A 13,148-nucleotide genomic window follows, 5' to 3' on the forward strand; every position below is an offset into this window, starting at 1 on the left:
GTTATATTACAGCCAAATATACATATGCTAATTGTGAAAAGACATATGGATTCCTTCAGGCTATGGAACACATTCAACAATCAAACAAATAAACCCTTTAATCTAGCTAGTCTTTCTTCTGGACTAGGTCCATGATTCCATTCTCCATGATTGAATACAGGCACACCTACTTGTTCTACAGTATAGCTAGCAGAGACAGCACCATAATAAGCAGATTCTACTGGGTCTCCTTTTGTGTGAATCCAACCATAAGCGTACCCACCACAAAATGTATTGCCAGCACCAGTCACATCAACAACATCCTCTTGTTTAGAATAAGCAGGAATCCAATGTATTCCATCTGAAATGACCATAGCACCATATTTGCTGGCACGTACGACCAATACTTTATCTACATGTTGTACAAATTGTTGACCGCAGTATGCCACAGTCGCTTTGAAATCATGGTTGTGTTGGATGAGTAAATCATGAAATGAGGTGCCTAGCATATCTGCTAATTCTTCATGATTGGGTGAAATGATATCCACCTTTTGAGATGCTTCATAAATACGCTCTAGATTCTAATTCTGCTTCAATAGCCATACTAAACATATTATATATCTTTTACCTCGGGAAGACATGCCCATGGTAAAGGTTCCCATATAAACTGTGTCTTGTCTACTGCAGCCAACACTTGTTCTCTTTCTCTCCATTCATCAATTATTTCAATAGCTCTTTCAGCAGAACAAATCAAGTGTAGTATTTTGATTGATTTGATCCAACTATCAGGGAAATCACTGGCTGTGACACGAATGATAGGGTGAATGTATTCAAAATCCCTATGATCATTCTCTCCAAACGTGTTGAGTCCTCTTGTGGTGTGTTTATCAGAATGAACGATAGACTGAATAGCAATGTCCAACTGATTCAGTTGGTCATCAACCTGAGCAGGATAATCAAACCCTTTATGGATCACATAACCCACATTTTTAGAATCTGAATTCGATTGCCATATTCTCATGCCTACATATACATATATATAAGATGGACAAGACAGAAGTTCTTACCATAGATTGCAAACACACCACCACCCCCTAATATGTTATTGACGCGTCTACCATCTTGATAAACAATATCATCAAGAATCAAACCACCAATGGAAGAGAAAGCAGGAGCCATCTAAATAAACAAAATAGGACTTTTCTTTTTTTGTTTTTCTTTCTTTTTTTTTCTTACTATGCGAAATAAAAACTTAGCGAGAACTACACCTGTTGACTTCAACTTTCCACAACTAGTAAAGAAACCTAAAAGTGGTAATATTGTCTATATGTCTATAGTTAATCATGAGCATATATAGATATTGCATCTTTTAATCAACGCTTTCAGTACTTGTATTCCGTCATGTCAAAAGAAGATCAACCTAACGATCTTGACTTGATCTTGGGGAAATTAGAGGAACTTACAGTAGACACATCAAAAACCACTATCAATAACCATAAAACAGAGGCAAGTCATCTAGATATCTGTATTAGCTAATGATTGAATTAGATTCTTGACTTACAAAAGAATGTCTTGAATGTAAGAATAACCCATAGACCTATCTAAACTGATACTCTTTAGATTCTAGTTGAGTCAGAATTAAGGGCAGCTCGATTTGAATCAAGATATAAGGCAACTGCTATACCAGATCTTATTGAAACAGTACCACCATTGACAGATGAAGAGAATAAGATGGTAGACAGACTGTTTAAAAAGGGTCAATCAGGCCAAGTGTCTGAATTCAAGAATGCCATTGTTAGTTACAGAGATATCTATCGACTCTATCCAGAGACATGGCTGAATGACGAGATTGTCAATTTTTATTTTGAATTGATTTCAGACCGTGCATCCAAAGCAGACAATTTGCCTCAAATTCATTGTTTTAATACCTTTTTTTGTTCTACTTTACGAGATCAAGGCTATAACAAAGTTAGAAGATGGACAAAAAGAGTAAGCGTCTATGTGATGAGTTTATAGCTGATAATGAATAGGTAGATATATTCTCAAAAGATTTAGTATTAGTGCCGATTAACCAATCCTATCATTGGGTCTTGGGCGTTATGGACATGAAGCATAAAAAAGTAACTGTGTATGATTCTTTGCACGGTAATCATGATAACACATTGGAATTGTTTCTGGACTATTTGGAAAAAGAACATTTAGACAAGAAAAAGACTCCAATCGACACATCAGACTGGAAAAAAGAAACACCTAAAGATATACCGCGTCAAGAAAATATGTCAGACTGTGGTGCATTTACATGTACATTTGCAGAGAGACTATCAAGACAACAACCCTTTGGTTTTTCGCAGAGTGACATGGTTACTATTCGAAGACGTATTGCCTTAAATATTCTAAATAAAGCTATCTAGTGCTCCACTGATAGAATGTCAATCTTCCATAAAAAGCCAGTTAATATTGTGCCTGCATTTTGTATATATGAACTCATTTTTTTTTTTGTTCTTAATTGCAACAACTCCGAATGTATTCATATATACGTTGTACACTAAGACAGACTTGCACAACATAATGAGTATGAGAATAGCATGACAAACAACTATATAGTATGTTGTTATTTTGTTCTATCTTTTATTTTGAAAGTAATACAAGACAGTATTGTTATCATAAAGTAGTCAATTCAAATAGACTTTTTATGCTATTTATTTCCATATTTTATCGAATTGTATGACTTATTGCATTAAACTGGTATGCTTCACAAAAAAAAAAAAAAAAAAAAAAAAAAGAGTAACACAGCATTTTTATACTATCAAGTTCACACACATACACAAATGCAGGTTCGAAACTAGATAAATGCGTATGTTTTATCGTATAACTTTCTTATTTGATTAATACAAAAATCATTGTTTCTTCTCTTCTTCTTTCTCTTTGTTTCTCCTTTCATTCAAACTTTACGATTGAACCCAAGTAATTTACTTTTTTTTTTTGACTATTTTTAATTCTCGAGCAACATGAGTTCGATTGCCACTACTATTGACGGCACAAATCAATCAAACGCATTATGGAGACAGAACTCAATTGTTTCAGCTACCAGTAGTAATATCACTTCCAGCAGTGGTGAAGACAGCATATTATCTATGGAGTTTTCTGAGAGAGACAGTTTCCAGGCCTCTTCAGATCATTTAAGCTTCTTTACAGACAAATCAGACAATTTGTATCAACTCATGGACGATTTAGCTATTATTGACGAGATCTATCATACTTTTGGCGATGAATCTGAATGCGAACCTTATGGTAAAAAAAAAAAAGATACATAGTCTATACATCTTGTTGACGCATACCTTACAGAACAACAAGTAGCAGACGCAGCTAGAAATGTAGCACAGAAAAAGATGTCTATTGAAAGAATGTGCCAATCTGAGGAAGACCATATTACAGACATGGAACAGTTTTTGTTTTATTTTCTTGAACCTATCCATCGTTGGACGTATGATTCAGCAAATGCTGATGTCTTTCAAAAGTTTCCCGCTATTTGTTCTAGAACAGCAATAGCGACGCTGTTCGAGACGATCAAAGAAATCACAAAAGTACATCAAGAACTTTATACTGGTTTAAGAGACAGGCAAGTTTGTTTCAGGTTACGCTTAATTTAACACATGTATATGTATATATATATATAGATTGAAGATGTGGGGTCCAACACAATTCGTATCCGATATTCTCGCTAGTTTTGTAAGCATCACCCATATAATTTGATTAACTCATGTTTATACGACAAACGATAGCATGAAAAGATGCCTATCTATGAAAAATACTTGAAATATTACGCAAGTTTTATTGTGACCATAGACACACTTTGCAGAAAATCGCCACAGTTCTGTAAATTTCTAGAGGTAGGGTTCTTTTGTGTATATTCTAATACCTTATCTTTTCCTTCTCCTTTTTTTTTTAGAGTTGTGTTCCACGAACCGATGCGCCCAACATCAAGGATGTTGTGTTCTATTTGAAAAACCCTATTGTTCGACTCCCTTTTTATTCTTCCTTTGTATCTCAAATATCGACAGCTACTGAACTTTCTCATCCAGACTACAGAGCTCTTGTGAAACTCAAGGACAAGTACGAACGACGTGAAAAAGAATGGCGAGTACTGTAAGTTTTGAAAAAGATTATTCTTAAAACTAAGACCTTAAAATAAGCCTGAAAGATCGCTTAGCACTTGTCCGAGTCCTGGAAGCTGCTAGATCAATCCAAAACAACCCTGCTATTGCCACTACGAATCGCCGTTTGTTTATCACGGGCCCCTTAACCAAGGTGGATATGTCAGATCCACAATCAATGTCTGACACACGCACCCATTTACTCTATAATGACATTTTCATGTATTGTCAAAAAGTCAAGATGAGTAAAAAGAAGTCTGACAATAATCCTACATTGGTGTACAAGGGGATGATTAACCTGAAACATGCAGAAATTGTACCTTTATCACCGAGTATTATAGCAAGACTCTCGGAAACCAAACGATCCCTAGGATTATCTTTTATGCGTAAGTCAGACACGCCCAGTCTTCCAAATACAGCCATCTATGGCTTTGAAATCAAGGTAAATGACAGACATGAACAGCCTACTTCAGTTGCTTGGAATAATGGTACTTATCCTGTACCTGGACATAATTCTGGCAATGGAAGTAAACGCCAATTGATTATGCGTACACAAACAGAAGCTGAACAAGAAGCTTGGATCGCTTTACTTCGCAAAGTCAGTCAACAAGTTACTCGTAAGCGATAACCTTCTTAAAAAAAAACAAATGTGTGCTTTGGATTAATCTTTTTTCTCTCTCTCTCTCTCTCTCTCTCTTTTCTATATGAATTCTTTTTCTTTTTTGTTTTTTTTTCTTGCAACATCTTCATTTCTCCTTCTTTCATTTTTGGCTCTTAGACAATCAGAAGTATTAAGCATTTCTCACATAAAAAAAAATATAAAAATATATATACTCTAAATAAACTATGATAATGATATCTTTTTTTTTTCTTTCTTTTTTATTCTAATTATACACAAGCAAATACATACATACATACATACATATATATTAATGTTGAGCCCATTGAATAGACTTCAAATCAATACCTTCTTGAACCATTTCCCATAAAGGAGACATGTCTCTTAACTTGTCAACATGTTGACAGACCTTTTGGATCACAAATTCAACTTCTTCATCCGTAGTGAATCGACCAATACCAAAACGAATTGAACTATGTGCCATTTCATCATCAGCACCTAAAGCACGCAAAACATAAGAAGGTTCAAGAGAAGCAGAAGTACAAGCAGAACCAGAAGATAAAGCAATATCCTTCAAGGCCATCAACAGAGATTCACCTTCGACATAGGCAAACGAAAGATTGACACAGCCAGGATAGTTGTGGACAGGGTCACCGTTACGATGGACCTGTTCAATCTTGGATTGAATGCCATCAATTAAACGCTTTGAAAGTTTAGCAATACGAGCATGATCGTACTAAGTTTAGATTAGTATTTCATATAAACATTTACATAAAAAAAAAAAAGATCCTCAGAACCCCTGCACAAGAATCATTGTGAAAACCTTACTATCTGTTGTAAATAAACAGACCTCTTTTTTTTTTTTTTTTTTAGAAAAAAGACGTAACCTTTCACTCTTGTTATATTTTACGTTGCTGGTTAAGCACGATTCGTCATAGGATCAAATAAATAACGGTGAACTTACCTCCATTTCTTCCATTGCGATTTTACAAGCTTCACCTAGACCAACCACTAAAGGATGAGGCACTGTACCACTTCGAATACCTCTTTCTTGACCACCACCACTTTGAACAGCTTCCAAACGAACACGAGGTCTTCTACGGACATAGACAGCACCCACACCCTTGGGACCATACAATTTATGACCAGAAATACTCATCAAGTCAATATTCATAGCATTGACGTCCAAAGGCACTTTACCCACTGCTTGTGCAGCATCTGTATGGAAAAATACTTTTTTAGATCGACAGAGTTTACCGATTTCATCAATGGGTTGCATCACACCAATTTCGTTATTGATAGCCATGATAGAAACAACTGAGGTATCAGGACGAATGGCTTCTTCCAATTGCTTAAGATCAATACGACCATTACTTTGAACAGGGAGATAAGTGACTTCGAATCCTTCTTCTTGTAAAGATCGACATGATTCCAATACACATTTATGTTCCTGTCATACAAAACTCAATTTTCTTTGTATTTGTGTTTATATACTTACAATTTGTGTAGTAATAATGTGCTTCTTCTTGTTCTTGTAGAACTTGGCAACACCCTTGATACTGATGTTGTTTGATTCTGTAGCACCCGAAGTGAAGATAATTTCTTTGGGGTCGGCATTGATTAATTTGGCAACGTACTGTAAGAAGGGGAGGGATAAATAAACATGCTTGATCTTTTACTCAACTTACCTCACGAGCTTGTTCAACAGCTTTTTCAGTTTCCCAACCGTATTGATGTGTTCTAGAATGAGGATTACCATACAACTCAGTCATGTAAGGAAGCATGGCATCCAACACTCGAGGATCTGTAGGACTTGTAGCTTGCATATCAAGATAGATAGGTCTACCAAATTCCTTGATAGCCTTTGATTCAAATCCTAAAGAATCTTTATGAAAGAGTTTAAATTTTGCTTTTTTTTAAAAAAAAGAGCTAGTTTTTATGTACCAGAAGAAGGTGAAATCGTTTCTGTAGCCACTGAAGCTTCTTGTTGTTGTTGTCTAGCATGAATAGAAAAGAGTCTACTAGAGACAGGTAAAGCAGACTTGGCAAGAGGTCTTGTCAAAGAACGCTGTAAGACTTTTCTCAACATGATTTATAATATGAAAAAAAAAGAAAAGACAATTTTTTTGCTGTGCGAATTCATGATGGAAACTTTAAACCGGAGAAAGTCACAGTGGTCAACCAATCACTGCGAACAGTCATCTCGATTAGCTCTCCTTTTTTGTTTATGACAGATCCGGTATGAAGTGAATGAAGGAAAAGGAAGGGAAGGATAGTGTATATACCTGAATGCTTTCCTGAATGCTTTCAGTTGTCTTTTTTCTTTTTCTTTTCTGTATTCATCCGGAAAAATTTTATCCAGTTAAGGCGCGGACAAACGGCCATTCTTAAAAGTCTATGCTTTTTCTGATTTTTCATTTGACAAAACCTATCAGAGCTTTTTTTTTTTTATTTGGCAGTGATGGTGCTAATTGGTATTTGCCTCAGTGCTCAAAACGACGATTTTCAAAAATATTACTTGTCACAGCATAGAATTATAAAACTTGACGCATTAGCATATAGCGTATCCTTGGTTTGGTAGATAAAGCAATCATTTAATACAAAAAAAAAAGACATTCCAAACCGAACAGAGACAACAAAAATACTAAAGAAGTATGAGAGCAAATTTCAAGATGATTCAGAGTTTTTCTCTAGGAAATGCTGTTTTTTAATAAAATAAAAATTGAGTAGTTATAAACGAGAATATTTATAAGTATGTATATATATAATGTTTGCATGTCCTTCAAGGACTCTGCATGATAAAAAGTATAAAGCAAGGTTAGTAAATATATTTAGAGTTGTAATAATGCGTGGCAAAATACAGTTGGGGTTGTGATTGCAATTGTTGTTGTTGTTGTTGCTGTTGACGTTGCATTTGTTGATATGGAACAAGATGTTGCTGTTCTACTGGAAAAGAAGGAAAATGTGGAGCCATGTACATGTTTGGATTGATACTGCCAGCAGCTAAATAGTGCATTTCCGTACTAACTGACGGCGTAAATTTTGTTGTTATGGTGGGCGCCAAAAGATGTCGGGCTTCTGTACCACACGCTTGTTGTTGTTGTTGTTGTTGTTGTTGTTGGGTTGTTGTCTTGGTTGGTCTACAATATGGCTTTTGATCAACCAAGGCCTTTGTAGAGAGAGACTCGTGTGATTTAGCATGCTTACGAAGTGATCTTGAATGAAAATAAGCTTTGGTACACTTGTCGAAAGGGCATATAAATGGTCGAACATTTGAATGCGTCTTGATATGTGTGTTCAAGGAATCGGGACGAGAGAACTTTTTATCGCAGCCCTCAACGTGACATACAAATGGCCTTTCACCTGTGTGCGTTCTCATATGATTTTGCATCTTATGGCGTTTTAGAAAAGGCTTGCGCTCTCTAGGACATCCGATCCATTCGCAGCAATAAGCAGCCTATAAGAAAATGAGTTTGTTATCTTATTGGCTCAGTTTATACCTTCCCACTTCCTATATGTGTATCTTTAATGTGCGCGATCAGCTGATCGAGAGAAACAGTCAAGGTACCACAGCCAGACCAGCGGCAAGGATGAATCTCATCTTCATCTGAGCCATCAGATTGTTCTATATTCCCCCTTCTATTAGAATACGCTGTCTATATTTGTAAATGCGTGTGTGTACCTAGTGACTTTTTAGATAACTGTTTTTCCTTTTCTAGCTCCAATACGCGCTGAATAAGCTCCTCTCTTGATAAATGACAAAATGACTTTTGGTTTACGAGATCATTCATGGATTTTCTTCGCAATTCATTTTCAGTCGTGTCGCACAGATTATCTGAGGACATATACAAAACGGTTTTTCGGTGATAATGAGAGGAATCTTTGGGTATGCATGTTGAATGAGGTTCCTACATGAAATTAAGTAAAGCACACAAATATATATATATATATATATATTTACCTGCTCGGTCATGATGGGATAAAGATTCTGGTATTGTTCAGTGTCTGTTGCACTAATTGCACCTCCACTTGTAACATGATTACACCATTGTACTGTTGGGGTCTGAATATCATCAGTCATAGAATAATCCTCATCACTATAGACTCCGTCTGGCTGATAATGTGCCAAATGAGAAGCCCATTGGGTCATTGCGAAAGGTACAGAATTGTACTGATTTTCATGAGCGATAGGTTGTTGTTGTGCTACCACTGTCTCAGATGAAATAGATAATTTATCGGCAACCGGAGCAACATCGGGTGTATCATTTGAAGAACAGATGGATGCTGCTTCGGCCAAAGATATGCCATCCCCATACAAGGTGTGCTGAGTGGTCATCATGTTACTATAATCAAAGTCGTTTATTTGTTCTATATCATGCAGATGAATATTTTTATCCTTATGATGTAAATTTACCCGTAGAGAAATTGGTTGTTGTTTGGAACATGTTATAAGCAATTGGGTTGGGTGAATGAATCTGAAATGAATTTGAATATGGTTGTTTTTGCATTCTTTTTTTTAAAGAATTAGTATGAAAATAATCATGAATTGTTTTATACATACTTCAGTATTTATTGTTACTTAATTAAATGAAAAAAAAAAGTATCCAATGCCAGCTTGAAAGAAGAGGAAGAAGAAAAGAAGAAGAATATAACTTAAAGAAGGGGGAAGAGACCGTTTATTTTTATATGGCTTTTGTCATCAACACGTATCTCAAACTAAAAAGTACAACTGAGAATTTGTTTGGTACAACAATAACACACAAGAAACCACACAAAAAAAAAAAGAAACTAAATATGTCTTGGAAAGAAGCGTATGGAAAGTCAAGTAAGATTCACATGCTTTTGTTTTTCATGATCATACGCGTCGATCACATAAAGAAGTATATCTTTAAATAAGCTTCTTTATGATCAGAATGATGAGGCTCGTGCGTGCCTCTTTTTATTTCCCCGTCATATAAACCATAACCTTTTTTTTTTTTTTAAAAAAAATAGGACGCGACATTCTAGACTTTTTCTCTTACTTTATAGAGTCAAGCCGAGAAGACACTGTAATTTTTTGTATGGATTTACATGCACAACAATAAGAATTCGAGATAATTAAAAATGAGTTTTCACTTAAAAGGGAGAAGAGCCGATATGTCATTAAAACATATGATATGAGGTCATTGCATGCATAACTTTTACTGCTTTTTTATTTTACTTTATTACTATACAATTCTACGCTTAAAGAGCAGAAGCACCAGTGATAATATCAATCAATTCGTTAGTAATAACGGCTTGACGACCACGGTTGTAAGTCATGGTCAATTTACCAATCATTTCACCAGCGTTCTTGGTGGCGTTCTCCATAGCAGCACGCTTAGCACTCATTTCAGAGGCATGACCTTCAACCATAGCCCAATAAATACTGTTGGCAAAGGTGAATTCTTGGAGGTTGGCAAGAACATCATCTTCGATTTCATAAACAGCAAAGTTAGGGGAGTTCTTGAAGGTGTCTTGAGAGTAAGCAGGAATGGCTTGAGCTTCGTAAGAAACAACAGAGTTGAACTTGTTGTAAATGATGTTGGCAGAGTCAAACTCGATTTCAGAAGACTTGATGACATCGACAATGGAAGAAGCTTCTTCAAAAGTGGGGATATCCTTACCAATTTGGTTGAAAGTGATACGGACGTTCTTACGAACAACACGACCCAATTGAGCCTTGGGCTTGTCACCAAGGATGACAAGTTCAGAGGTAGGTTGTTCAGCAATAGCTTTACGGGTAGCCTTGGAAACACTGGAGTGAATACCACCACAGAGACCACGGTCAGAAGAGGAGGCAATGAAAAGGACCTTACCCTCTTCAGCAGCCTTGGTTTCAGCGCTTTCAAAGAGAGCTACATGTTTCAGTTAGTTTTGTTGTTATTATTGCTTCATGATAATACGTACAATGAGAAGCTTGACCAAAGGTACGGGCAGCTTCCATACTACGTTGAGCCTTGTTGACCTTGGTAGAAGCAATCATCTTCATGGACTTGGTGATCTTTTCAATGTTTTGAACAGACTTCAAACGCTGTTGAACTATATAGATCATATGTTAATACATGTTCATTTTCAAGACTAAAAATCTTACTTTCTTTAAGTGTGGCCATGTTACGGACTTGGGTGCTATCGTAAAGAATAAGCAATCAAGTAGTAAGCACGCTTTTTCTTACCCCATAGGAGCCTTGCAAGTACGAACAGCTTGACGAGAGACAGTAACCAACATGCTGATTATAAGTAGGTGAAAGGTGAAAGGTTAATAATTTTTCACCTGGGTGTAGACAAGCTGACAGACCAATGGGATTCCGCGAACAGATTTAAGACGTCATCACTCTGCTCATCCAAAGGCAGATTTTGTTGAATTAGATGCAATGTAATTATTGTTGTCTACACTTGGTTAACTAACGCCTGATGCGTTCAATTACTCTGAGACGATACCCTTAGAACTAGAACCGCTCTTGAGATATAAATAAAAGATGTTGAGAGGGCAATATAGAGCGCCGTTTTCACTGCATGCTAAAGCAGTACACAAACAGAAATCATGCCTGATTACTTAACTCGACTGTTTTGTCCTATTAAACTCGCTTTCTTCTCCTCAGAAGTACCTAGGTATGGTCTCATCTCATTTCAGTTGGATCAGACCTACTTTGGGTCAATCTGATGAACTTTTTTTTTTCATTTTCAAGAGCTCTGTGGTTCAAGAAATGAATTTCATTCAACCGCTAAATCAATGGCATTATTCGACATATGGACTCGAAAAACATGTTTTCAATAAAAAAGAACGAGCTGTTTTGACCATCTAGCTGTCGAGCAATGGCGTATCAAAGATTGGCCTGTTTAAGCTGTGTTTTGAGCGTTTTTGCTCTGGACGTCATATAAAATGTGTTGAAAATTAACTTTTCGAGACAACTATATGCTATTTGGGATGCTAAAAAACATATAATAGTAGAAGTATAAGCACTTTACAATGTACATGTGGGGATAACTTTTTTTTGTAGTTGGATTTTATTTACAAAATTATTGATTAGCCACACATCGCAGAGAGGTGGGATGTAGAAAAACAGGAGTAAGGAATGGTGGTGTAAAGATCATACAATGATCGGGGTTATTTTACCAAGGAGTCATTTTTTGTAGCTAAGGCTACCTGATAAGTTGTATCTGAAATGATACAAGAATGTTCAAAAGCAACCTGGTTGAGAATCGGGTTCCGATAGGATTTCTAGATACTCCATTGAGCTATCGCAACGATGGATACAAGCTTGGAGCGGTTTTTAATGGCAGGGGGAAAGGCTTGAAGAATGAGGACCTTGTGGAGGGAGGGAGGAGTAAAGTATACCAGAGGGTAGGAGCAGTTGAGTATTTCCAACCAAACACTCCACTTGGTAGAGCAATGGGCTATGAAATGATCATATGATTCCGGTTGTGATTTGCACAGACGACAGACAGGAGTAGAAGCAGTACCAAACTTGGAAAGTTCGGACGCAGTAGGCAGTTTCTTGTGAAGCACACGATACCACAGTGTTCTAGCCTGAGGAGCATTGGAGTCCTCCAAAACAGAGAGAGCGAGGCTCGAGAAGCCTTTATTTGGGATCTAGCTTTGCCGTCATAAGGATGCAGGCAGAAATCACTAAAAGAGAAAGAGCGCCACAATCGTGTATCAGTTAATTGCTTGGCCAAAGCATCATAGACAGAGACAGTAGATGGTGTCACACCTTGTGTAATATATTACCACAGGAAAGGTTGAAGTTTTACTGTTCGTCTGCGAAGAACGTCTATAAAGAGCTGATGGCACAATCCTGGCAATGTCCCATATTCATAGCGAACCTTCAGGTGTAACCGGTTACTTTGTTCGTCAAAGAGGAAGAAAAGAGATGCCGATACTTTTGAATGTCGATGAAGCCAGTGGTTCTGAGGTACCTCTTGAAACATGTTAATCAGCGGAAAGTAAAACAAGTTGGCTAGAGGCACATTATCAAGTTTCAAATCGATACCAAAGTGATCAAAGGCAGCATAAATACCATTGACAACTAAAGTGGGATGACAAATACCATGACGGCGAAGAGTTCTAGAGAAAAAGGGTAGCAATGTATTGTCAGCATCTGGAGACATGATACCAAAGTGTTCTGTCATAAGCACTCGGAGCTAAGTAGGTAGATTAGACGAACTAAACAGAGTAAAGACCCATCTCATCTGCAGCACCAAGTATTGTATGATAAGGCTGAGGGCTCCTACACCACCTTGATCCTTAGGGAGACATAACTGGTCAAAAGAAAAATAAGGAAACTTCTTTTGCCACGCGTAAGTATAGATAATCGAACGAATTTCATTCAGAAATCGCTTAGTAGGTGCAAACAACCGCAAGCAGTACCAGATTT

The 13,148-nt window shown here is 36.8% G+C and overlaps 6 protein-coding genes across 6 annotated transcripts; 2 read left to right on the top strand and 4 right to left on the bottom strand.

The window, feature by feature from the left end:
• Nucleotides 1-80: 80 nt before the first annotated feature.
• Nucleotides 81-1,158, bottom strand: B0P05DRAFT_569228 (Ribokinase-like protein; the record flags this gene model as incomplete). Its single annotated transcript, XM_051581232.1, has 3 exons — nt 81-560; nt 608-1,002; nt 1,047-1,158. The coding sequence occupies 3 exons, from the start codon at nt 1,156-1,158 to the stop codon at nt 81-83; spliced, it is 987 nt and encodes a 328-aa protein (XP_051437873.1).
• Nucleotides 1,159-1,222: 64 nt separating this feature from the next.
• Nucleotides 1,223-2,428, top strand: B0P05DRAFT_529861 (Senp1 mutant in complex with sumo-1). Its single transcript, XM_051576800.1, has 2 exons — nt 1,223-1,968; nt 2,010-2,428. Exons 1-2 carry the CDS (start codon nt 1,711-1,713, stop codon nt 2,388-2,390), a joined length of 639 nt encoding a protein of 212 aa, XP_051437874.1. The 5' UTR covers nt 1,223-1,710; the 3' UTR covers nt 2,391-2,428.
• A 401-nt stretch (nt 2,429-2,829) lies between these two features.
• On the top strand, nt 2,830-5,106 carry B0P05DRAFT_529867 (Dbl homology domain-containing protein). Its single transcript, XM_051576801.1, has 6 exons — nt 2,830-3,270; nt 3,325-3,598; nt 3,657-3,708; nt 3,762-3,869; nt 3,929-4,125; nt 4,173-5,106. The coding sequence occupies exons 1-6, from the start codon at nt 2,988-2,990 to the stop codon at nt 4,759-4,761; spliced, it is 1,503 nt and encodes a 500-aa protein (XP_051437875.1). The 5' UTR covers nt 2,830-2,987; the 3' UTR covers nt 4,762-5,106.
• On the bottom strand, nt 4,981-6,864 carry B0P05DRAFT_529873 (uncharacterized protein). Its single transcript, XM_051576802.1, has 5 exons — nt 6,697-6,864; nt 6,441-6,637; nt 6,251-6,388; nt 5,717-6,202; nt 4,981-5,488 (listed from the first exon to the last, which is right to left on the bottom strand). Exons 1-5 carry the CDS (start codon nt 6,839-6,841, stop codon nt 5,063-5,065), a joined length of 1,392 nt encoding a protein of 463 aa, XP_051437876.1. The 5' UTR covers nt 6,842-6,864; the 3' UTR covers nt 4,981-5,062.
• A 706-nt stretch (nt 6,865-7,570) lies between these two features.
• B0P05DRAFT_594561 (uncharacterized protein) lies at nt 7,571-9,386 on the bottom strand (the record flags this gene model as incomplete). The annotated part of the gene is made up of 6 exons (XM_051583080.1): nt 9,314-9,386; nt 9,167-9,261; nt 8,714-9,120; nt 8,435-8,660; nt 8,253-8,377; nt 7,571-8,209 (listed from the first exon to the last, which is right to left on the bottom strand). The coding sequence occupies exons 2-6, from the start codon at nt 9,258-9,260 to the stop codon at nt 7,571-7,573; spliced, it is 1,491 nt and encodes a 496-aa protein (XP_051437877.1). The 5' UTR covers nt 9,261; nt 9,314-9,386.
• Nucleotides 9,387-9,975: 589 nt separating this feature from the next.
• B0P05DRAFT_569233 (ATP synthase F1, gamma subunit) lies at nt 9,976-10,999 on the bottom strand (the record flags this gene model as incomplete). Its single annotated transcript, XM_051581233.1, has 4 exons — nt 9,976-10,628; nt 10,681-10,812; nt 10,865-10,899; nt 10,947-10,999. The coding sequence occupies 4 exons, from the start codon at nt 10,997-10,999 to the stop codon at nt 9,976-9,978; spliced, it is 873 nt and encodes a 290-aa protein (XP_051437878.1).
• Nucleotides 11,000-13,148: the final 2,149 nt, after the last annotated feature.

This window comes from Gilbertella persicaria, assembly GCF_025201335.1.
Source record: "Gilbertella persicaria strain CBS 190.32 chromosome Unknown B0P05scaffold_7, whole genome shotgun sequence".
Classification (NCBI taxonomy): Eukaryota; Fungi; Mucoromycota; class Mucoromycetes; order Mucorales; family Choanephoraceae; genus Gilbertella; species Gilbertella persicaria.

Excerpts from the sequence above, each read along its gene's own strand:
- B0P05DRAFT_529873 (XM_051576802.1), bottom strand. The coding sequence starts at position 6,841 with ATGTTGAGAAAAGTCTTACAGCGTTCTTTGACAAGACCTCTTGCCAAG. Across the intron at positions 6,203-6,250 it reads ACATTATTACTACACAAATT|GAACATAAATGTGTATTGGA; the intron begins GTAAGTATATAA and ends TTTGTATGACAG. Across the intron at positions 5,489-5,716 it reads TCGCAATGGAAGAAATGGAG|TACGATCATGCTCGTATTGC; the intron begins GTAAGTTCACCG and ends ATCTAAACTTAG.
- B0P05DRAFT_529867 (XM_051576801.1), top strand. The coding sequence starts at position 2,988 with ATGAGTTCGATTGCCACTACTATTGACGGCACAAATCAATCAAACGCA. Across the intron at positions 3,709-3,761 it reads CCGATATTCTCGCTAGTTTT|CATGAAAAGATGCCTATCTA; the intron begins GTAAGCATCACC and ends GACAAACGATAG. Across the intron at positions 3,870-3,928 it reads AGTTCTGTAAATTTCTAGAG|AGTTGTGTTCCACGAACCGA; the intron begins GTAGGGTTCTTT and ends TTTTTTTTTTAG.
- B0P05DRAFT_529861 (XM_051576800.1), top strand. The coding sequence starts at position 1,711 with ATGGTAGACAGACTGTTTAAAAAGGGTCAATCAGGCCAAGTGTCTGAA. Across the intron at positions 1,969-2,009 it reads TTAGAAGATGGACAAAAAGA|GTAGATATATTCTCAAAAGA; the intron begins GTAAGCGTCTAT and ends GATAATGAATAG.